General features: G+C 41.1%; 1 protein-coding gene across 3 annotated transcripts; it reads right to left on the bottom strand.

Moving 5' to 3' along the window:
* Positions 1 to 11,939: 11,939 nt before the first annotated feature.
* Positions 11,940 to 20,207, bottom strand: LOC142382359 (protein unc-45 homolog B-like). 3 transcript variants are annotated; one of them, XM_075468114.1, is made up of 20 exons: positions 20,081 to 20,207; positions 19,216 to 19,377; positions 19,082 to 19,118; positions 18,772 to 18,947; positions 18,489 to 18,578; positions 18,185 to 18,352; positions 17,886 to 18,051; positions 17,567 to 17,737; positions 17,310 to 17,481; positions 16,879 to 17,179; positions 16,624 to 16,718; positions 16,229 to 16,370; positions 15,751 to 15,891; positions 15,510 to 15,637; positions 15,139 to 15,205; positions 14,372 to 14,485; positions 13,258 to 13,373; positions 13,018 to 13,135; positions 12,768 to 12,923; positions 11,940 to 12,633 (listed from the first exon to the last, which is right to left on the bottom strand). In XM_075468114.1, exons 2-20 carry the CDS (start codon positions 19,375 to 19,377, stop codon positions 12,361 to 12,363), a joined length of 2,793 nt encoding a protein of 930 aa, XP_075324229.1. In that variant the 5' UTR covers positions 20,081 to 20,207; the 3' UTR covers positions 11,940 to 12,360. The 3 variants fall into 3 exon arrangements, with proteins under 3 accessions (XP_075324229.1, XP_075324228.1, XP_075324230.1); XM_075468113.1 differs by lacking the exon at positions 20,081 to 20,207 and adding an exon at positions 19,821 to 19,886; XM_075468115.1 differs by lacking the exons at positions 11,940 to 12,633; positions 12,768 to 12,923; positions 20,081 to 20,207 and adding an exon at positions 19,821 to 19,886 and having other exon boundaries at positions 13,022 to 13,135; positions 14,380 to 14,485.
* Between the last annotated feature and the right edge of the window lie 3,914 nt (positions 20,208 to 24,121).

The following is a 24,121-nucleotide window of genomic DNA, read 5'->3' as shown; positions in this document are numbered from 1 at the left end:
ACAAGTGTGTGTAAAGTGTGTTTTGACATTGGAAATTTTTGGTTTAGGGGCATCTTGGGAGCTTCTAGAACACTCTAGTATGCTCGGAAAAATGAGGATGCGAAAAATGTCCTCATTCCAAGAGTCCTGATATTGAAGGTGTGCTATCATAAAAATGTCCTGATATGTCAAAAAAACAAGTGTACACACACACACACACACACACACACACACACACACACACACACACACACAGGGTGTATCTTGCTCAATCTTGAAGGATGCCATTTTTAGAACTTAATGTAAGCAGACTTTGTAATGCTTTTGATTATATAGGGAATACTCAATACAGTAAATATAATTATCTTCTATATAATAGAACTATGTAACATACAATTCTATTTCTGAAATCTATCCAAGTATTTGAAGGTGTCATTTAAAGTCGATGTAAAATTTATTCAAGTCTCACTTCTCTTTATGAAATCCTGTTCCTCTAGGGCAGGGATGGTCAAAGTCGGTCCTCGAGGGCCGCTGTCCTGCAGGTTTTAGATGTTTCCCTGTTTCAGCACACCTGATTCAGATGAAATGGATCTCTTTAAAATATTGTTAAGTTCTGCACAAGCCTGGTAATGATGCGTTGATCTAAATCAGGCGTGTTGAAGCAGGGAAACCTCTAAAACCTGCAGGACAGCAGCCCTCGAGGACCGGATGTGGACATCCCAGCTCTAGGGCTTCACATGTACATAGTTGTTATTGGATTGACCGGGTTTGTGAGTGTTGGTTAAGTCAGCTATTCACCAAGTGAGTAAACATTTACACCTCACCACAACATAATAAACGTGTTGCAAACCATATTTTTTTATTACCTTGTATGTGCTTGACATCAAAGTGTGTATGCAACCCCCTCCCCCTTCTCTCTGTGTGTGTGTGTGTGTGTGTGTGTGATTACCTGTAGGTTTGATTATTGTTTGATTGACTGTGTGAGAGTGTAGGTGCATGTGTCCAAAGAGCTGATTGGAACTGAAGAGTGCAGATAAGGCTATTCACCAAGTGAGTAAACATATACACATCACCACAACATAAAAGTGTTACAAATCTGATGTTGTATGTGCCTAACATTAGAGTGGGTATGTCCCCCCCCTCTGTGTGTGTGTGTGTGTGTGTTTTCGAATCAGATTGATTTCTCCTCACTTACCCAGAAACCAAATGTCTGTCCATCTCCCGAAAAATAGTAGGCTACAATCCTGGCTGAAAAGGAACCCTGAAAACAGTAAATAACAGAAAAGGATGTAATGCATGTTAAAGGGGGGAAAGGGAATATGTTTTAATTTCAAGCCAAACAATTACAATATTTACGACATATATATATACAATATATACAACAATATTTTCATAACTATAATACTTACTTTGTCAAAACAAATCGTCGCCAAAACCTGAGAGACAGACGCTTCCTAAAAGGAAAAAGGAAAGAATCAACCATGAAAGTGTTATGCCTTTTAAGCCTTACTGTCACGTTTAGGTAATTTTGAAAAGAAACAAAACTGGTATTAATATTAAAAATATTGTCTTACTTTAGTATAGTAGGAGCTTCCGAAGGAGTTCACTTTTTTCTGCTACTCTGTCAATGACAGTGTCTGTGTCCAAACCCATGAGGATGTCCTTTTCTGTGGACATCAGCATGAAGGCCTCCAATTTACTAGCAGATAGACTGCTCCTCAGTCTGCTCTTGATTAATTTCAAGGTCGAAAATGACCTTTCACAGGCTACCTGTGTCACTGAGAGGGTCAGCAGATATTTGTATGAAAGGGCAAGAAGAGGGTATGCATCTGTAAGCAGGTTGAATCGGAGGAGAATCTGGTAGCAACACAGGGGGGCAGTTTTTACAAGAGGCACAGCTTTTGCTGACAATTTTCATCTCCTCCTTGGAGTGCGGACTGAGGAAGACCACTGGTGTTGATGTCTGGGAAGTTTTTGGGGTCCAGAATTTACAGGTCCGCATATAAATTGCCATTCTCCAGGAATCGCCTCTGCATGGCCTCAATTACGGGGTCCATAATCTGGTTGTGGACTTAACTTCATATGTCTTTCTTTCATCACTGGGTGTTTCATCCTGGGCCATCTCTCCTGGCATGGACTTCTTCTTCTTTGGTCTCCTCTGAGGTCAGGGCACAGAAAAGGGAGTGCCGGAGAGCCGAACGGAAATGGCGCAAGTCAAAGCTCCAGGTTCATTATGAGACTTACAAAGAAAAGCATTGTGTGTTCAACCAGACTTTGCGTAGAACGAGGGAGAGTTATTTTTCTGAAATCATCAAAAACTGCAGTACCAACTCTTATGTCCTGTTTGCTACAGTAAACAGATTAACAAACCCTCCAGTTTCACTGCCTTTAGAACTCATTTCTACATCCAAGTGTAATGAGGTTGCAATATTCTTGAATGACAAAGTTCAAGGCATTAAAAATGCAATAATTTCCACAACACAAATAACTACTCTGCAGCCAGCTAGACACCTAGAGCTGACACATTTCACACCTGTTACTGACAAAACAGTCGAAGAGACCATCTGCAGTCTGAGTTCATCAACGTGCTGCCTTGATGAGTTGCCCACTAGATTTCTAAAGTCTGTACTGAGCAGTTTGTTACCACAACTCGCTTATCTAGTCAACATCTCACTCCAGACTGGAACATTTCCAAAGGCCTTAAAAACCGCTGTCATTAAGCCCCTTCTAAAGGAGAGCAATCTTGATGCCACAGTACTGAACAACTACCGGCCCAATATCAAACCTACCATTCTTAGGCAAAGTCCTAGAAAAAGTTGTATATCAACAGCTTAGTGACTTTTTCCTGTCTAACAATGCTTTTGATACTTTCCAATCAGGCTTTTGGCCCCACCACAGCACTGAGACAGCTCTGATCAAGGTGACAAATGACATCCGCCTGAACACAGATGCAAGTAAAGTCACCGTCTTAGTTCTGCTGGACCTGAGTGCTGCCTTTGACACAGTTGACCATGAGATATTATTACAGAGGTTAGAAGACTGGGTGTGAATCACTTGTCGTGCTTTAAACTGGTTCAATCCCTAACTGGAGGACAGGAAATATTTTGTTGAAAATGGTACCTGTGTCTCAGACCAAATGGCTATGACCTGTGGGGTTCCCCAGGGGTCAATCCTGGGACCCGTGCTGTTCAATCTGTACATGCTTCCACTAGGCCAGCTAATACGCACAACTATGCAGATGACACTCAGATCTACGTGTCACTGACGGCAAGAGAACATGGACCTGTAGATACGTTGTGTCACTGCATCGAACAGATCAGTGTGTGGATGCAAAACAATTTCCTCCAGCTAAACTCAGACAAAACTGAAATCATTGTCTATGGCCCACAGAAACAAAGAGAAAGTGTTATCAGTCACCCTGAGACTCTCTCTCTAAAACCTAATTATCAAGTTAGAAATCTCGGGGTAATATTGGACTCAGACCGGAATTTTAACAGCCACATTAAATCAGTAACATCAGCAGCTTTATACCATCTAAAAAACATTGCCAGAATCAAAGGAATAGTGTCTAAACCAGACTTAGAGAGACTGATCCATGCGTTTGTCTCCAGCAGGTTAGACTACTGTAACGGCCTGCTCACTGGGCTCTCTAAACGGGCTGTAAGACAGCTGCAGTACATCCAGAACACTGCTGCTCGAGTCCTGACTAGAACCAGGAAATACGACCATATTAGTCCAGTGCTCAGGTCTCTGCACTGGCTTCCTGTCGCTCAGAGAATAGACTTTAAAACAGCTCTGCTTGTGTACAAGTCTCTTCATGGTCAAGAGCCAAAGTACATCTCTGACATGTTAGAGCCATATGAACCAACTCGGGTTCTGAGAACCTCAGGGAGGGGTCTCCTGCTGGTGCCCAGAGTCAGGACTAAACAAGGTGAGGCTGCGTTTCAGTTTTATGCCCCTAAAATCTGGAACAATCTTCCAGAATATGTGAGACATGCCTCAACTCTGACAATGTTTAAATCCAGGCTGAAAACAGTTCTATTTAGCTGTGCATATGACACCTGAAAGTATTTTATCTGCACTCTTCTCTTTTGAATTAATTAATTAAAGCTATGGTTGGTAATCCTGTTCAGAAACACATTTTGTAATACTGGGTGAAATGGTCCGTCTATCCTGAGAGAAATCTATACAAGATGTATTTAGAAAAAGGGACGAAAATAATCAGACCTCTGTGGCAGCTGCAGGACTGAGAAAGAGCTGACCAATCCGAGATCAGGGGGGCGCTGATCTCGGATTGGGGCGCCTACAAAAAACCAATCAGATGCCTCTGCGCTTTCTGCCTACGCACCCTCTGTCGGCTCCCTCCTCCGCGCGCGCACGCGGTTCTACCTGTAGCGAAAACAACTTTATACGGCAAAAATGGCAGATAAAATGCAGCCGAAACCACCAATCCCCTTACTTGTGACGGCTCCCCCCGCTAAAAAATCATCTACGCCAATTATCTTCTCATAAACCTTTTTGACATCCCAAAAATGTATTTGTGCTCCAATGTCAAGGCAGGACAACAAAGGGGGTGCACCATCCTTCAGATGTGGAGTAAGGATGTTTGCAACCACTTCTGGTACTGTTGCAAGACTGCAGACACATATGAAGATTTCTTTGTAAGTATTATCAAAATTCATCTATCTATCTAGGCCACACTCTATTGCTGAGTAGTTATTGGGCAAAAATGGTTTAAATTTTTTTTGACCAAATTTTTCACAACATGTGTAATTTTTTTACAGGTGGACTGGACTACTTCACCATTTGACAGGAGAACATGCGTGGGCCCTTGGTGCCTGTCATCATGGTCCCTTGGTGGAGGACAGACAGAAGGAGTGGATCCAGAAGGGTTCTATGGCACACCAGAGACTGACAGAAGTAGTCCTTGATGCATGCTGGCTAAAGAGCGTACACAAATATCTACATTTTAGGTATGTCAGCATAGTTCTATGTTCAACTTACTGTTTTCTCCTATGAAAATATTTCACTGTACTTCTGTATTTGCCCTGCTATTTCTTCATTTGTACTACCAGAGTATAAAGCAATTTTATCTTTCATCTGTGGTCTCAGGTCAACTGCAGAGTTGGAGTCCTTCCACAATCATATTCTCATGTATGCCAGCAAGCGCTTCTGCTTTTAACCGCCCGTGTACACTGCTCGAGTCCTGTTGGCTGGCCTGGACTACAATCACCACGTTGACAGACCAGTCAAGAGAAGGGCTGATGGCTCTATTCTGTATGTTTAATTTTATGTGGAAAAATGAAATACTGTACATTGTAAGATAATATGAATGTATCACTAAGCTTATAATCTTTTCTCTAATGGCAGATACGGCAAGGTGTACAATAAAAAGTCCAGGAAGTGGAGCCTTTACGCACTAAAGGTGGAAAAGGACTACGGTTACATTGTGGACCTCCAAAGTGCAATTCTGCGGCACAGATTGTCCGTTGCTGGGGCTTTGCCACGGACTGCAAGGAAGAGGCCTGACGATCCCCGTCAACATGGGGTTCTTTTCAGGTGTCCCGGCCCCATCAACGCAGGAGCTTTTGCAGAGACAACTCAGCAGAGGGCTAGGTGAGTTTTCTTGCAATATTGTAGCTTGATCACGAAGTTTGAACATAATTATGTACAAAAGTTAGTTTTAAAAATCCATATCAAAACTTATGATCTAAAATAATTATCAAAACAAAGCCAAGGATGTAACACTTAGAAAATTGTCACAAATGTTTGTTACTGTGTAAAATGGAAACAAAGTTGTAAGTGTTGTCATTGTGTCTCTGAAACGCAGTAATTATTGTCAGATGTGTAATTTTGATATTCTTCCTAAAGGTAAATCGCTGCCAAAGGAATAGATCGCACATGCACAGCCTGACCAGTCGGTCGGCCATCCCTGGAAATATCTTTTGCATTTTTTTTTTACAATAAAAAGTGTTATACCACATTTGTTGTCATTATTCATTTAGAATGTGAGAAATGTAATACCTTGTTTATGCATAAATTGTAAAGGAAAGGCATTTATCATTTTAAAAATTTTATTCAAACTTGACAAAATATAAATAACAATAAAAAGACAGAACTTTGGACAGTACAGACTGTAAACCTGAGTGCAAATTTTAAAGAAATATGTAAACACTAACAGTATGAATGGCAGGGCTCAAGAGCAAATAATATTTATTGCACTGTGCTTACACCCTACTGGGGATGAAACCTTTGTACTGTCCATGTGGATCTGGGTAGCGGTCTCTAATTTTCCAAACACAGCAGCTAGGAATCACTACTCTGTGCCCAGCTCCCAGTGCCCCATATTGCCACACAACATATTGCCGGTATGCAGCATGGCTGAATTGTTTGTTGCTCTCCCCTGGGTTTGGAACATCCTCCACAGCCCGTACATCGTTCCAGATCCTTCTGGCAAGTCGCAAGACCCCCTCCTGCAAAATGTACGCTTCAAGGTGAGGCAGCGTGGAAATGCAGGAGTCGGGTTGTTGCCCACAACACTTTCTTTCGACATCTGTGGGCATCTCCCGGCAGTTTCGGCACACACACCAAGTGGGTTGACCTGGAGCTGGAGGGCCTGGTGGAAGCACATCTCCTGATGTTGATATGTGCAGGATATCAAACATGAGACTTGGGTCCCTTGTCAGGCAGATCTGCAGCAAGCGATGGGATTCTTGCAAGCTCAGTGTATGAATTCTGGACTGTAAAACAATTCATCAAGAAGATTAGACTTTTTTGACAACTTTGTTGTCCTCTAAGAGGACTTTTATGTCCATAGTAGGCCTACATGGCAGGTCATCATTTATAGTTATTGATGATGTAGAGGTGCGAAAAATATTAATTAAAAAATGCTATTTTAAATAGGTTATCTGCTCATCTGCAATTCTTTGAGCTTGCAGATTATCCACTCGCACAATGTCTTCATGTTGAAGTTGTTCTCCGGTCGCAGTCCGGCTTGCTCCCCGTCCTCTACCTCGAGTTCCTCGGCTTCTACCCCGTGCACCACCTCTTGCACGGCCCCCTCTTGCTCGATCATGAACTCGCTGTCCTCTTTGACCTGAAGACGTGCTCGGCTCCGGACTGTAGCTAGGATCAGAGCCGCTCTCGTCATGGGTGCTCTAACAAGCAAAATAACAAAGACATATCTTTAAAAAAATCAAAAATCACGTTTGCCAGAGGAAAAAACGTTACGTTACATACAGTGTAATTTAGCAGACGCTTTATCCAAAGTGCCGTACATTTGAGAGTTCACCCTCTTCTAACAATGGCGTGGGGGTAATGGGGGACGGTGTTTATCATAGGCCACAAAGTGTGGAAGAAATCTAACACTAAACTTCATGCTAAACATGACATGCTAGCTGGAGAGCTGAATCTGCAGCCTCTGGGTGTGCAGAGACATACTACGGTACTTTTTTTTCTTTTTCTTTTAAATAATCATTGCAATAATAATATAGTTTACTTACAGGTGAGTGGGGCATGTCCCAGCGTCAGATGCGCGTTCAAGTTTGTGGGGGCGTGGCTTTGGATGAAGCACTGACGGAATGGAGATGGGGGGGTGGAGCTTAGAGGAGGGGCCACTTTCGAATCTTGCTAGCTCTCTTGCTAGCTCTCTAGGATTACCTACCATAGCTTTAATGATTATTTTGAAGTTTTTTTTATTTTTTATTTCTTTTTAATGATTTTATTGCCTTCTTGTGATTTTATGTAGCTGTAAAGCACTTTGAATTACCTTGTGTACGAATTGTGCTCTATAAATAAAATTGCCTTGCCTTGCCTTGCCTTTTTGAAATTTCAATGACAAAATAAAGTTTTCACAAATCAGAAAATGTGTTAATTCCATCCAGATTTGAGCAGTCTAATTATTGTAGTTTCCATACAGGACCTTGTTTTTGGGCGATCAAAATGCAAAAAAAAAATGCAGTGAAATGGCCCATGCCCATCCCATTAATTCGAGAATCGGAGGCTGGCGAATCGGATGCCAACTTTAGTGTCGTTGGGGGAGTAAAACATCTCAAGATCACCCCACAGCACACCTGTCACAATCTCAATCACAATCACGCGGTGGTGCAACCCAAACCCAAAAGTGGGACACATGCAACACAGTTGGGGCAGGGATGTCCAAAGTCGGTCCTCGAGAGCTGCTGTCCTGCAGGTTTTAGATGTTTCCCTGCTTCAACACACCTGATCCAGATTAAATGGATCTCTTCAAAAGATTGTCGTGTTCTACATAAGCCTGCTAATGATGCTGAATCAGGTGTGTTAAAGCAGAGAAACATCTAAAACCTGCAGGACAGCAGCCCTCGAGGACCCGATGTGGACATCCCTGCACTTGGGAGACTCTGCCACCAGAAGGACCCTGATCCCCACCACTGGAAGCCCTTCAGCGTCTGAAATAAGAATCAATTACAAAGAGATCTATAAATATATATATTTGCAGTTTAAAACACAACACGTGAAATAATCAATTAAGCACCAGTGGCGTCATCTGCTACCAAACAATGATCCGACTCGATCGACATCATGTGTGCCGTGCAACGAGAGTCTGCATGGAGTCCAGGTCACAAAAATGAAGCTTAGGGCAAAACAGCAGCGTTCCTGTAGCTTAGGCCACAGCGACAACCAGGCAAGCGATAGCATGTCCTAGTTACACCACGGATTTTGAAACATACCCAGTTGTACTTATCTATAAAACCAGGTGAACCCAATAGGTTGGTCAGACTACAAGCATGTCTTAAAGACATAAAAACCTGGATGACTGCTTCTAAATTCAGACAAAACTGAAGTCGTTATCTTTGGACCTGAGCGTTTCAGGGAGAAATTGTCTAGCTATATAGTTACTCTAGATGGTATTTCATTGCCTTCTAGTTCTACAGTGAGGAACCTTGGAGTTATTTTTTACCACAATTTATCATTTGACTCGCATATAAAACAGGTTTCTAGGACTGCCTTCTTTCATCTTCGTAATATTGTTAAAATCAGGAACATCTTGTCTCAGAGTGATGCAGAAAAACTGCTCCATGCATTTGTTACTTCAAGATTGGACTACTGTAATTCTTTATTTATGGGCTGTCCCACATATTCTCTGAAAAGCCTCCAGCTGATCCAAAATGCTGCAGCCAGAGTTCTGATGAGAACTAACAGGAGAGATCATATTTCTCCAGTTTTAGCTTCTCTTCATTGGCTTCCTGTTAAATTCAGAATAGAATTTAAGATTCTTCTCTTTACATGTAAAGCTCTTAATGACCGAGCTCCATCATATCTTAAAGATCTCATTGTAAGATATTTTCCTAACAGAGCACTTTGTTCCCAAACTGCAGGTTTTCTTGAGGTTCCCAGAGTTTCTAAAAGTAGAATGGGAGGCAGAGCCTTCAGTTATCAGGCCCCTCTCTCGTGGAATAAGCTGCCAGGAAATGTCCGGGAAGCAGACACCCTTTCCACTTTTAAGACCAGGCTTAAAACTTTCCTTTTTTATAAAGCTTATAGTTAGGGATGGCTCAGGTGATCCTGAAACATCCCATAGTGAAGCTGCTATAGGCCCAGACTGCTGGGGGGCCTCATCTGACACACCTTTCCTCACTTTATTCTTTATGTATATGTGACATTATTGTGGTCATTAACTCGTGTTTCCCTGTTCCAACAGATATCCTTTGAATGGTGTTACAGTGTGCCCCCCCTTGTAAAAGGGAGTCGTTTCTCTCCACAGTCGCCTCAGGCACGCTCAGGATGGGAGATTGGACCGAAAAAGAAAAAGTTTTCAGTGCAATCTGTTGGTATCCTTAGCTAGGAAATTGTTTTTGAATTGGCTCTATATGAACGAATTGGATTATTTTATGAATAATTATGATTACAATGAATTTAATTCCAATTGGCTTGAATTGGACTTTATTATCTAAGTGCTTTGAGACATTTGTTGTATTTGGCGCTATATAAATAAAAATGAATTGAATTGAATAGTTACACCACGGATTTGGAGCCAGCCTAGAATCCCGGGCATAAATAAAACGTGTTACCAAGTGACTGTAGTAATTGGACATTCTGGGATGCGGATGTTACATAACAATCAGGCAGGTGGTCCAAGCAAGCGACCGCGTGAAGCTTATCCACTTATCCACTTATTAGAAACAAGCGCATAAACCTAAAGCAAAACCACCCGCTTAATGTACATCCAACCAAGACTGGTGACAGGTGAGAACTCAGAATGTTCCAGACACACAGGAGGTCACAGAGGGAGGCGATCTGCACGAGTGACGACAGTAAGTTGCTGGGTGGCACTCAACACCCGAGTTCAATCATGAGAAATTTCAATCACCGTCTAGTTTTTATAGCTGGGATGGTGAGATATAGTAATCCCAACAAGCCGGGAACTCCATGAGCATTTGATCAAATATGAACATGATCATGAACAAATATGAACAAATCATAACATGAGCAGCTACTCGCTTTATCTGTCAGTGGTTTGAATGTAGGAGATGAACAGTGTAAACCATTTAAAAGTCACACCCCAGCTCCCACTCCCTGAAAAACTCATCTGTCCTCCTGAGAATAAAACCTTTTTTGTCTGGGCAGAAAAAAAGGAAGGGAAAGCTAGCAAATGCGACTTGTGGAACGCCTCAGCAACATATTCCTTTTCGTAACTTGTTAGAACTATGAAAATGCCGATCACCTCCACTCAAGTCTCTTGGCACTTCTTTTAAAGCGTCTGCTCGGCTCACATAAAGAACAAACAGCAACAAAATAATTGATCAGGGCAGATTATTCTCGCTCGCTGTGTGTCAGAATCTCGGGGGTTTCTAACGTAATGTAGCAGATCCGCTCGTGCTTTCAGAGAGACCCCTATTAAAAGCTGTGTGACACGGATCAACCAATCAAGTAGAGGATGGGTACGGTAAGATTACATGATGATGATGGGTATGATGATGATCACATGGATCAAATCCCCTGCATGAAAGGTGCTACCTCCTTAGACAAGACCCCCTTACCCTACCAGTGTCAGTCTGCCAAACATAAACATAATCAGTTCTGTTGGCCCAACATTCCTCCTTACAACAGGTATAGCAAAAAACCTTTTCTGTGAGCTCCGAATGAGAAGTCTCCAAGTGGCGTGTTCACTTTGAGGCACGCCCCACACACAGCAGACGGCACACAGATCAAAAACCAAAGGACTTCTCGATTGGATGAAAGTTGGTATCTACCTCTTTGCCTGCTTCGTTTGAATGATGGAAAGATGGATCCCGCTCCACGGTCGAGTGCAAATGTCAGCTGAGCCTTCTTTTCTTCAACAGCCTCACATCAGTAAGTGAGCTACCGTTGCCTCCTCATTCTCACTCCTCACTGTCTCGCTGCAGAACAGGTTTTTCTGCTCCAAGCATCCACTTTCTTGCCACACCCCTATAGCTCTGGCCACACCGTGTTTAACGTTCAGCACGTTTCAAAGATGAACTTGGAGAGACGAGTATGTCATATTTTGAATAACTCTTATATAACGCCTATATCTTATTATTTTCCATACAACATTTGGTTTTGGATGGTCTAAATTCAGAAATAAAAAGAAAGCTCAGATGGCCTTTTTTTTTTGCATTTTCACAGATCAAATAAAGTTTTCACAAATCCCAAACACGGTATTAATTAATCTACACCCTCTTTGGAATAATAATGTCCAATTTAAGCAGTAGGCCTATTGTAGCTTTCATACAGGTCAAAAACTTATGTGATCAGCAGTGAAAAAAAGCAGTGAAATGGCATTTTGAGTCACAAATCAGAAGTCAACTTCAGCGTCGTCAAACACGAGCAGTGTAGGTGAAAGTCACGGGCTCAGACTGCAGTGTAGCTAGAGTTCAGCAGTTATTAGAATTGTACAGTTTACTTCCAACATGAGTTGGTCTGAGAAATGTGGGTACACGAGTCATAAAAAGGCAAAACAGTTCATCAATGATTAGATTGGTATATTTTGGCTCATCTAACCACACAACTTCACACAACAGTGGGACCTCGTATAAACAATCAATTCGCTCTGAGAATCAAAGCATTACGTCTGAGTATCAAATCAGAAAACAACATATTTCTCCTACTCCAGCATAGAAGAGGTGTTTCATGATGGGAACTCCCCATTCATGATGGGAACTCCCCACTGCTCAAGCTTTACAACGTCAATCTTTAAAAAAAAAAAGAAAAAAAGAAAGAAAATGATATACAGGTTTATACTGTAAGAATTATATTTAAAGATTTGGAGCCAGGTTGATAAATCCTTAAAAAAAAAAAGCAAATGGATACAAAGCATCTATGTAACAGAGGAAAAAAACAAAAAATGTCCTTTGCTGTTTTTGACGTTTTGTTTCCGGGACTCTATGAAGAGCTGGTGAGGGGTTTGATGAGACCAAGATCCATGGCTGTGATAAGACATGAGCGTGCAGCCTCAATGGGCTCCTGCCTCTTAGGATTGTCTGCTGCCTTTCCAACCACCGTGAGGATTTCCAGTATCTCACTCTCGATTAGCTTCTTGGCCAGCTCGTTGTTGTCTGAGTTGAGCATGTTGTAGACAATCACAATACCACGGTGCTGGACCCTAGGGTTGGTGTGGAGACATAACCTCTGCAGGATCTCAAGCCACTGAGCCGTCTGTTGGGAGAAATCAGTCACTTAGTCCGTGAAACTATTTGGATATTGTAGCCGTAGATTAGATCTTCTTTTGTGACACTAACATTTACTAACTACTAACTGGAAAAAAAAAAAAAAAAACAGTGATCACATACCACTTGGGACATTTTGAAGCACAGCTTCTTCTGAGCTGCGGTGAGCATGGCCAGAGCTCCTGCTGCAGCTATCTGAAGACTGTCGTCATCTTCCCCACACAGCAACACGAGCAGCTTCAGCTTGTCATTGCCATCTTCCAGGTAACGTTCTTGAACCTAAAACATCCACATAAAAAAACGTTTAGCTACACTTTTCATACACTGACTGCGTGCAGCCGATGTCATGTAACCATCTTTCAACCATCCTCACCTCTTTACATGACACAAGGTTGCACATGCACTCGGTGGCAGCCAGTCTGATCTTTTCATTTTCCTCAAACATGTGGTTCTCAATCTCTGGTAAAGCCTTCTCTTTCACAATCTTTACTCTGAAAATCAGAAGTGGGTTAAGATCGGTAACCACAGCTGTTGCAGTGAAGTCACGTAGGCCAAGCAGTCTATACTGAGCATCTCTGTGACCACAACACCATGCACTGGTTAAAAATGTCACCTTAGTTTTTCGCTGTAGGCAGCCAAGTTGGTGAGGCCTTTCAGAGCTTCGAAGTTCTGTGATCCATCTCTGTCTGTGTGAAGAAGTCTGACTAAAGGCCGCACCACCTCGTACATCTGTCAGCCGAAACAAAATTAAAATGAGAGCTGAATTTTAAAAGGTCATTTGTTCAATCATTTGGGAATTAGATACCAGGGCAGCTTACATATGAAATTCTGCAAACAGCAATAATTCTGATAATAATCAACCCTCTGATCAAGACATCTATCGAAGTATATCTAAGTATAATGTGTAAAAGCAAAGATAAATCTCAAAAGTTGAAGTAAAATGTTTGTTGAGAGGGAGTAAAGTACTATGTAGGTTTAAAGAATGTTGTACCTCTATACATTTCCATTGCAGAGGCATTGGACTGACTAAAGGCTCTAGCATGGTTGCCGCGTCTGCTAGCGCGAGCGGTGTTGATAACGTCACGATTTCGTGCCCGCAATATATAGTGGCGCAAATCGATGCGCCAGTCGTTGCAATTTTCACAAGAGGTGGCGCTGCTACGTTAAGGTTACCGCTACTCTACAACGACGAAAGTGGAGAAAAAAACAATGAAGAGCAGGAATACTGTCATTAATTATACTGCTGCAGTATTCGGATAATTTTAATTTTTTAATTCAGTTAAAAGAGGTGATACTCTGAAGCCCCTGGCATCACCACTTTTTGAGTCTCTGCCCTCTTCTTTGCCTTCACGTATCTGTCCCGTAGCTTCTTCCACACATTCTTACAGAACTCTCCCTCTTTCCCCAAAGTTCTGCCAATCTCAATCTCAAAGTTTTGGGAGTTTACGTTGGTCCCTGTGCTGTTTCACTGCAGTTTCGTACAGGTGCTGTAAAAACGCACCTCCTGACTGTCTGGTCTCACATTGGTCCATCCGGTTTGTCATTCTCATTCTCGGCGCAGCCAAGTTACAAAAATCGACTGGTGCACGACAACGCGATGCGCCGTCTTTTCAAGGCAAGCGCCAGGCCTGATACGTCATTTTGACGTCACGGTCCGCCACCGCCGTGACAGACGCGTCAACTGTAAATCCAGCTTAACACATAGCAGCCATAGCTGAATGACTTACCCTCTCACCAGGAAAGGCTATTTCTGGGTTGGATACAGCTGCTATTTTAGCAAGGACGTGGCTTGCTTTCACCTTTCCAGCATCTGTACCTTCCAGACCAAGTGGTATCAGAGCCTGAGGGCATAAGACAAGAAAAACAAAATGTTTAAGAAGAGTATCGACCAGTAGTGGGGGATGGTGCAATCAGCAAAAAGTGGTCTGTCTGGATTATTGAGTATGAAATATTTTGGTTTAATGTACAGTGTGACAGTACCTCATGTCATCTCACATTTATCGTTGTCAGGAACTGTCTTGTCTGGTCATTGTTTTATTTTGATAGTCTTGTCAGTTTCCTGTTTTATTTTTGTTCATCACTTCCTGTCGTGCTTTACCTTAGGTTTCTTGACTTCCTGTGTGTGTGTGTGTGATTGCCAATTGTTTTCACCTGTGTCTTGTTTATATCTACCTGTTCTCCCCAGTGTGCCTTTGTCAGATTGTCTGCGTCGTTTGAGTAGCTTTCCGGCAGTATTTCCCTCGTGACTAGATTATTCCTATTTTTTTTTACTTTTGCCTGAGTTTTTCTGGATAATCCCTTAAGCCGAGCGTTTTTGTACCTTTGCCTGAACGGACTGCCTTTTGTGTACCGACTTTGGATTGAATAAACTCCCTTCCTCCCACCTTGTCCATTTCTGGTCTGCTCTGTGGGTCCAACTGTCTGTCTGAACCTGACAATCGTACAGAGTGCTGCTGACTCTCATGTATTTTGGTATCCAAAAACTATTTCTCACCTTTCCACCACCTTGGGCAACAATAGTACCACGGTCTTTGGGATCATCTGACAATGCTAGAAAAACTCTGAAGATCAAAACAGAAAACGTTTGCATTTGTACTTCAGGTCACTGGTCAAGCTTATTACACATTTTCTAATCAATCAAGAGTCAAATTGGGAAAATGTAGAAATGGGAACAAAATCATTTCAATCCACCTGTCTTTTAGTGGCTTCTAAATAGCTGAAGATGAGCTTCACACAGAAAATGGAGGGATTTTATGTATTTATTTACAAGAAGAGGGGTGAGGATGCAGAGTACCATGTAGAGTGACATGATGTATGCATCACAGCATGTTAAAAGGCCTTCCCACCACATGTTTGCTGTCTCACCTTGCCAGCATCTCCCTGGTCTGATCAGTCAGGATAGAATTGTCTGCTTTGACCATGACAGCAAGAGCTGATATGACTCCGGCGTTCAGTAGCCTTTTCACTCTCCTGTCAATAAAGTCCTTCTTGTCCTGAAAAGAAAAAAAAAGAAAGTTGATAATACAGACCGTGGGCGTGCATGCATACAAAATTTCCTGCTGTAGTTATGCTAATTCATCAACTGTGGTTACAGTTTCACCTTTACCTTGGGGTGTTGCTCAGGCACATGTTGTTTTGAGAACTTGGCGAGTTGAACCAGCTCAGGGATGATTTCCTTCTTTTCATAGCAGTTAGTGCAGTTAACCAGGGTGCAAGCAACTGCATATAAGATTGTCTTATCCCTAGACTAAAACACAGAGAAATAAGGGATATTTGTAAATGTCTGAGCATTTATGCACATATTCCACGGTATGCCTAGTGTGAAGTGAACTTTAATAATAGGCAATATGTAAATCATTAATTCATTAAAAAATAGAGACAACAAAACAATATGGAGTGTCTTGACTTGAACAAATGGTTTGTTGCATAATGGTTTTTAATTTCAGATCATGTGTAGCTAAATCTACACTTGAGGGATGATGGTTTTCAGATATGATGCATTGTCGGCTTTGGTCATCTTTCACTGGAGAATTAAGAAGGGACTCATTGAGAATTGTGCTTCTTTCAGTCTGTTATTTCCGTACCTTAGCCAGTTCAAACATGGCTTTCATTGCAAGTTCATCCTCAACAAAGTCATCTTTCACGTCAGCATCGTTTGTCAGATAAGCAAGACCCTCAATAGCCCACTTCCTTGTTTTGGTATCAATCTGAGGGTTACAAAGCCACCTACAAAAGAAGAAAGAGAAACATTTTACAGAACATCAAGGGAAATTTTGAGGTACTAGAATTGCTATGACACTGTGATACTGTATAGCTACGTCGGTGGCTCTATATTATAATGTGTTTAGCACATAATGTTGCTTGTGTTACTAACAGATTTTACAAATATTTCCTTGAAGTGATATTTTTTTCTGTGGTTATGGATAATAACCAGTTTGAATCAGGAAGTCATTTTAACCACTGGTGTTGGAGCACTCACTTTCTGCACTGCTTGGCCAGCTTCTCTGTGGAGCCCTCAGCAAACTGCCTTAAACCATAATCATCACCTCCAGCTGAACCCAGTTTACAGAGACCCTGTCAAGAACACAAGTAAGCATACAGATCACACCTGTGACACTGATATTTTCAGAGATTATGTCACTGTAACACTTCTTGGACTGAGGTAAGAATCCCTTTTGATCTCTTTTTTGTGTTGACATAAATCTTTACTCTGTCTCATTCTTGGCAAACTCACCACCAGTGCACGAATTTTGATCTTCTCATTCTTTGTCTTCTTGTAGATGTCCTTGAGCAGTGACACGCCATTTGTAATAATGAAGCTGGCCCGGCTCATCTTTGTGGAAGAATGGATCAGGGCCTCCACAGCAACCATCTGGTCCACCTCACGTTCAGAGCCACACAGCGCAACCATCATCTCCATGATGCCTTGCCGTCCCACCAGAGTATTACCGACGTCAAAAGGACCCTGCAAGAGCCCTGAGATGGTGTTGATAGCATGAAGGGTCTTGTCCATGTTGTTGGGGTCAATTTTTGATCTGTGGGAAGGAAGTGGAGAACGTGATAAAGGAAAAATTAGGTGTGATTACAGGTTCATTTGATGTCTATTTTGAGAAGGTCTTTATTGCCTCCCTAGTAAATTGTGGGTCTCTTTTTGTAAGAACGTACTTGACGTATTCATCACAAATGTCCCTGAAGTTGTCTCTCTCTGGGTCACATTTGAGGTCGTCATAAAGCTTATTGAGGAGCACGCTAGCAATCAGCTGTGTGTTATCTGTCATGAGCAACTGGTCTGGCAGTTCGGAAACCTGACCACATACTTTGAGGATCTTCTTTAGACCTGAAGAACACATACATGACGTCAGGGAATCTGAGTGGCAGCAGCAGATGGTAAAAGTCACCTGATGGAGCTGTCTCTGGCTCACCATGATCAATAGTGAAGAGGGTCCTGGAGTGGTCTTTATCTTTCTTGTCTTTGCGAGGTACATTCCTGGTCAGGAGGTTCAGTGCCTGGTCTCTGCCATGACCAGACACCTTTGCATTGGCAATCATCTCCAGCAGAGCAAGTAGAATAGTTTTCAGGTCTTTAGATGTATCTGTAGAGAGACACCAAGCTAAACATATTTGTCTTAGTCTTTAAAATATGACTTTGGTTATGTTGGATTTTGTCCAGGATTAAGGCTGAATGCTTGGTAAAAATGTCCATCATATAATAAAGTTAGACAAGTGCTTATCCTTTCTCACCCAAAACCAAGGATGCTTCTTTCCCATATTCTCTTGAATCTGCGCCAGTTAGAGAATCATTGATACACTGAAAGAGGTTGCAGGTTGCCAGTGCGATTTCCTCGTTGTCAAGTGCCATGATACTGCAGATCTTATCAACACCCACCATGTTAACAATAGCCATGGCCTGTTTAGAAAGAGTGAAATTCAATTCTGTGAGGAAAATACTAAATGAATTAGAAGTCTCTTGTATTTGAAGGCTGTATTTGTTTAAACTGCTCTTGAATCTCTCCCTTCACTTTGACTGCCTCTTGACTCACCCGAGCTTTGTGTCCCGTACACATTCCTGACAGAGTACGGACAGCAGCCAGGACCATTTCTAGTTTACCCGTCCCTATCATGTCGAGTAGCAGGGGCACACCATTATTCTGGAAGAGTCTCTCTGCTCCAGCGTCTTCTCTTGACAGCACAATCAAGTTGTTGGCAGCCTTGAAATAAAAAATGAAGCACAGCTGCATCAAAACCTTCCATTACTGTATCCTCTCCACAGCAAGCTAACAAATAATAAGAAGGGGAATTTAGTTCAGTCCCCTTTTTCTGTTGCAAAAAGCTGATGATACATACTTTTTCCTTTGTGTCCTTGTCCATTTCTTCATCGAGGAGAATGTCAAACATGTTCTGCACTCTTGAGTCAGTGGAGAAGGACGTCTTGAGCTGAACAAAGAAAGGAAGTATCTTGTAAATAAAACTTGTACCGTAAGTGATGTTGACATGCCACCGTCTTCTTTCTTTTTTGTGTCCACAAAGAAAGTGATCAAAATAAACTATAAATCAGCTAAATTTTCATCAGCTTTCATGCAGATCTCATTGTCAAATGCTGTTTCAATGTATCTACTCCTTAGCTGACCTTGGCCTGAATTTCTGCTCCCAGCCTGCGGAGAGTCTCCAGGAAGGTCTTGTTCTTTGGTTCGATGGTGGCGCATCTCTGAACATCTTTGAAGGCCATGTCAAGTTTGCCTAGCTTCTCCAGAGCTTGGCAGCGGCGATACAAAGCTTTAATATCTGCTGCATCGACATCAATTGCTATGAAAGAGTGAAAAAAAAAGTCATATTGAACTTGGGACTATTGGGTTATGTTCGTAGTTATCTATTTGCGTGGTATTGTTCCTACTGAACGTTTGTTTACAGCTGTTGTCATTTCTTAATGAACAATCTACCTTTGGATGCATCAGATGCTGCATTGGCATAACTTTCCTGTAAAAAACATTGGAAAAAATGTCTAAATTTGTCTATTTAAGTTTCAAATGTAATCTGCTTGGTGTAAGCACGTGTTTGTTTCTAAGCAGCTTACCTTTTTTAGGTAGCATGCAGATCTGTTCCTGTGGATCACAGCCAGGAGTTTGTTGTCCTTGCACACCTTAATGGCACTGGTGTAGCATTCAATGGCCTTGTCAATATTTTCTTCCTGAAAGTGTTTGTTTCCCTCATCTTTTAACTGGACTGGGTCTCCCATCTGGCAGGAAAGTGGGTTATTAGTTAAAACAAGTAGAATTTACAGATCACATAGCATGTTGGTTTAGCATGTAAAATCCAACCCTAAACAGGCTATCCCTATGTTTCATCACTCTGTGTAACACAACAGTGATAATAATTGAAGGATTTTAGTTTAACTAATCAGTTAAATCTGCTGCAGTAAAGACAGCAAAGCAAAGCTATATATTTTGTGTATGGACTAAGATTTCTGGAAAAGGACAAAAATATTTCAAAGAAGCCAGTGGGTTTTAAAAAAAATCTGCTGAACATGTGTTATGCTTTTTTTTGTCACTACAATGTACAACATTAGAATACAATAATGGACCTGTATAGACTTACTTATTTCATATTCCCACTGGAGCCAAGTAACCACAATCTGTCACTAAAGCCATAGAAAATAAATTTTCTTGTTTTAATGCTCACCGTTGCAAAGCACAGTCCTGCCAACCAGGGTCTCCTGTGGCAAATGGCCATGCATGTGCTATCTCTAACTTTAAATGGCCTCCTCTCAAACCTTATTTGGGCATGGTCTCATACACCAGTCTGAGACTTACAACAAATGCCACCAATTGACAGACCTACTCCTGCTTCTCTGAAAGGCATTGTCTGTCTCCTTACTCCAAGTACCCCCAGCACACCTGTCAAGCAAATGAAACAATATCTTTGTGGAGGCTGTACTGTACCTTAATGTTGTGCGTCTTGTTTTACCCCCCTCTTCTTCTTTGTGTCGTTTAAATTGTTGTCCTGCGTAGATAATCTGGACCTCCAGTCACTCAGTGCCTCCAGTGCTATCAACAGACCTTTTTTGTCTTTTGTAACCCCCCCCACTAACACCTCAGTTTATATTTATAGTGGATCTCAATGAGGTGGGACAGAGCTATGGTGGACCAACTGTGACATTAAAGGGTTCCTTCTAATATAACTAACCCCCCCCCCCCCCCTAAAAAATAGCTTTGCACTATAGATTATAAGAAATCATTTCTGCTTGGGTTGCAACAAATATCATTTCAGGGTTAGTGAATTATTCAAGACTTTATGTGCAACATTTTTTTGAAATACGGTAGGTTAAGTTTGAGTGACCCCTCAAAGATGGTCTGCTCCTGATAAGGTCTATTTAGGACACAGACAGCTGAGAACTCACCAGCAAATGCAAGATGTGCTGGGAGGTGGGTTTAAAGAGAGGGTGTGTAGACACACTGATGTGGGGGGGGGGGGCTGACAACTGTAGGACCACAAGAAACTGGTAGCTTCTAGAAAGAATATGATCTCACACATCCGGAGTTTGATTTAAACATTCAACTTGTTCGAGGAAAGAGCAGAGGTTGAAATAGATACCTAACTGTGGAGAACCATTTGACTGCTCAAGTTGTTTCTCACTTCTGCTTATTCAGCGCAGAAAGATGCCACAATAACATACATTACTTTGTAAACTGCTACATGCAGGTCGACATGTTTCACAGAGGGATATTTTGCTCTTTGTCTCTTTTTGAATCTCTATCATAACAACGTAAAACCCTTTTAGTATTATTTGGGTGGCATGTATATGTTATGACTGCGAGACAACATATGTGTCTGATATTAACTTTCTTTTTCCTCAGATATGATGTGCAAATGTCGCCTAATGAATATTTTCATGTATGCACATTTCTGTTCTTCACTGCTGTTACTGACAGTTATAGTCTGTCTCTTACCTCAGGTACCCTGAACACACCTGTCAGGCAAAAGAAGCAAACACCTTTGTGGAGGCTGCACCTTTACATTATGGGTCTTGTTTTGTCGTTCTTTGTTAAAGAAAAGAAAATGTGTATGTTTGCCATGTTAAATTTCCAGGTTACCTTTCTCCTTTTTGTTCTGTTTCTATAAACGATCAAAGCATTTTATGTGTGCCCAGGCTTTCTCATAGTCTGATATAACACACAGATTAATAAATGGCACAAGCTTTAGTGACATGCTGGTTCAGTTTGTTTCTTTAATAGTTGTCATCCGTTGGAGTTGGTTCAAATGAAAAACCGTACATTCTTATTTTTTTTTCAAAATATATTACTTTAGAGGTCACCATCTACAGGTGGTAGGTTCTAATTGTGACTTAAGTTAAATCAGGTTTGGCTTGAGTAGAAGGAAGATTGCTTTTTATGCTTTTTTTTCAGTTTTTGTGCTTATTTTTCATTTATTTATCTATTTATTTTTAAAATTTTTACTTGTGTTTTGCCTGTTTTTATCTGAATAGTGATCTGTCCTGGGTGTACCCCTCTTCTCGCCCGATGAAAGTGTTTCAGAGATCATCTCCTACCCTATACTTCCCTACCCCCCCACTACACTTTTTACTTCCGTCTATGTCTGCACTCTATTTCTACACTGTCATCCCTGTGACCTCTGACGGAGCCTGACTAGTGGGTTTCCTACTTTGTAGCTTATTGTTAGCTTTCATGTTAACTGTAATGTTACATCCTATTTTTTTTTAAGTTTTCTTTGAAAACATTTGAAACCAACATTTGTGCTTTGTATCAAGTGGCAGCTCAACAAAGTCTCTCGTGGTTTCTCACTTCACAACTGCTCAAAGCAGGGAGCTGCCCTCGCTGAGCCTGAATCTGCTGAAGGTGTCTTCCCGTTAAAGCGGAGTTTTTTCTTCTTCACTTTCACCAGCCGCCCTTTATGTGCTCAGCATGGAGGATTAGATTAAACTGAAGATTTGATGCAATCTTTCAGATTTCTTAGCTGGACCTTTTTGATTAACTGACATCAGTACTCATGCTGACTTTAACAGAACTGACTTTGACTTCACTGGATTAAAGCAGTATCCCATTGTTTGTATTTAATTAGACTTGAATTTAACTTTTTTCACTCTCTTTGTAAATTAGAGTGAAAAAGTTGGCTTATGTTGTGAATTGTCTTAATATGAATCAACTGAACTAAATCTAATTTAAATATGCTTGTAACAAACTTAAGTATTCAAGGAAAGAGAGAGGAGTTCTAGCCCTCTAAGACACAACAAATATGGAGTATTAAAGCCTTATTGCCACTAGGGGGTATTACCTATCCACCCATTTTCCATTTTCTGTACCTGCTTCATCCTATTTGGGATTGTTGACATTGGTCGAAAATATAGCATGTACGTGTTGTTGTAGCATCGTCCATCCAGAAATATTTGTAGTATGACAAATGATGGTGTAAATGAGGGAGTAATCAGAATATAGGGAGACTGGGGTAAGATGAGCCATTTCTCATATTGGATCACCACATCAGGGCAATCCATGCCATCTGAGAGAATCCTTTTTCAAAGGTACATTTTCTTTTTTGTCAATGTACCTCTTCGGTGTCATTCTGTCTATATTGGCATCTTTTGCTGCTGCTAATAGACTACCATTCTCTCACTTTACTGGTGGCTCTTTCAAGAACATTAGTGGTGATTCCCCTGCTTGTTTTGCGCTTATATACTTAAGGCATGATGCCCACTCTGTACTCATACAAATGCAGAATCTTGATTTAATAATTAAGACATATAAGCTACAGACAAAATACACTTATTAAATGTTGGCTCAACTTACCCCTGGCCAAATGGCTCAACTTACCCCAGAGCTACCATTTTGACTTTATTAGTCCCCATAGCTAAAATGGTGCACTTCTATGCTAAGTTCATGACCTCAGGTTGTAGCTCAAAGATACCACAATTGATGTATAAACAAATCTAAAATGATCTATTTTGGTCTAAACACAATTATCATGGAACTCATGATAGACTAAATTCACTTTCAAGAGTGAAAAATGTTTCTTTATAAATAAATGTCTAACCACTTTATCCATATGGTTCTTACCTTCACAGACTCCATGAAATGATGCCTTGGTCACATGATAATTTTTTTTTACCGTTTCCTAGCAACAAGGCGTGGCTCAACTTACCCTTTGGCTCAACTTACCCCAGTCTCCCTATATGAATTAAAGTAACACAATGTGAACACTTCCAGAAAACTTTACTTTTCAAGGAGCAAATTACATGTACAAAAATGTAAAATTGCTCAGTTTGAACAATAATTAACACTTTAATTATTATGTGATGTTACATTAGTCACAACGCAAATAAAACAGTGTTTCATATTTTGGATTTTAAAATGCTCGGCTTTGATAACACTTTAGAGTCAAGTCATACCATTCTTTCAAGGTCAGAGGGAGACTCGCTGAAACCACTTCCATGTCTATTCAGACACAACATGTTTAATCAGTTTATGAAGTTAACCTTTCATCTTTCACACTACAGCTTTTTGAACCATTTCAGTGACCTGTTTGACCTGCAGTAGAGGAGCAAGTTTAATGTCCGTGCATTGTGTTTGAAGAGAATATACGTGCACTTTTGAAGTGTTTTGATTCTGTCTACTGTAGTGTGCTTGGGTTTATCACAAACCTCAAAATGCTTATACACCACTGCAGAGTGTATTTTTGAACTGGATGATCTGCTCTGTCCTCCCACATATATCTCTTATTGTCTTCACACCGGCAATAAATTCTTCAAAGAGTATCAGAAGTTATTTTTATTTGCTTTCAAGACCTATTCTATTTATCTGTCTAAAACACCTTTTCTGAAATTGAAGAGGTGTTCAAATATACTGCTCCCTCTGCATGAATTAATCTCCAGAGTCACCTAAATATGATGTAACTAGTTTCTTTATGATATTCAAAGACATTTTACATTACTTGGAGGAAGGCACATGTGTCTGTGCATGTCACGACGG

Source organism: Odontesthes bonariensis, chromosome 6, assembly GCF_027942865.1.
Source record: "Odontesthes bonariensis isolate fOdoBon6 chromosome 6, fOdoBon6.hap1, whole genome shotgun sequence".
Lineage (NCBI taxonomy): Eukaryota > Metazoa > Chordata > Actinopteri > Atheriniformes > Atherinopsidae > Odontesthes > Odontesthes bonariensis.
This window is presented reverse-complemented; position numbering and strand designations above follow the sequence as displayed.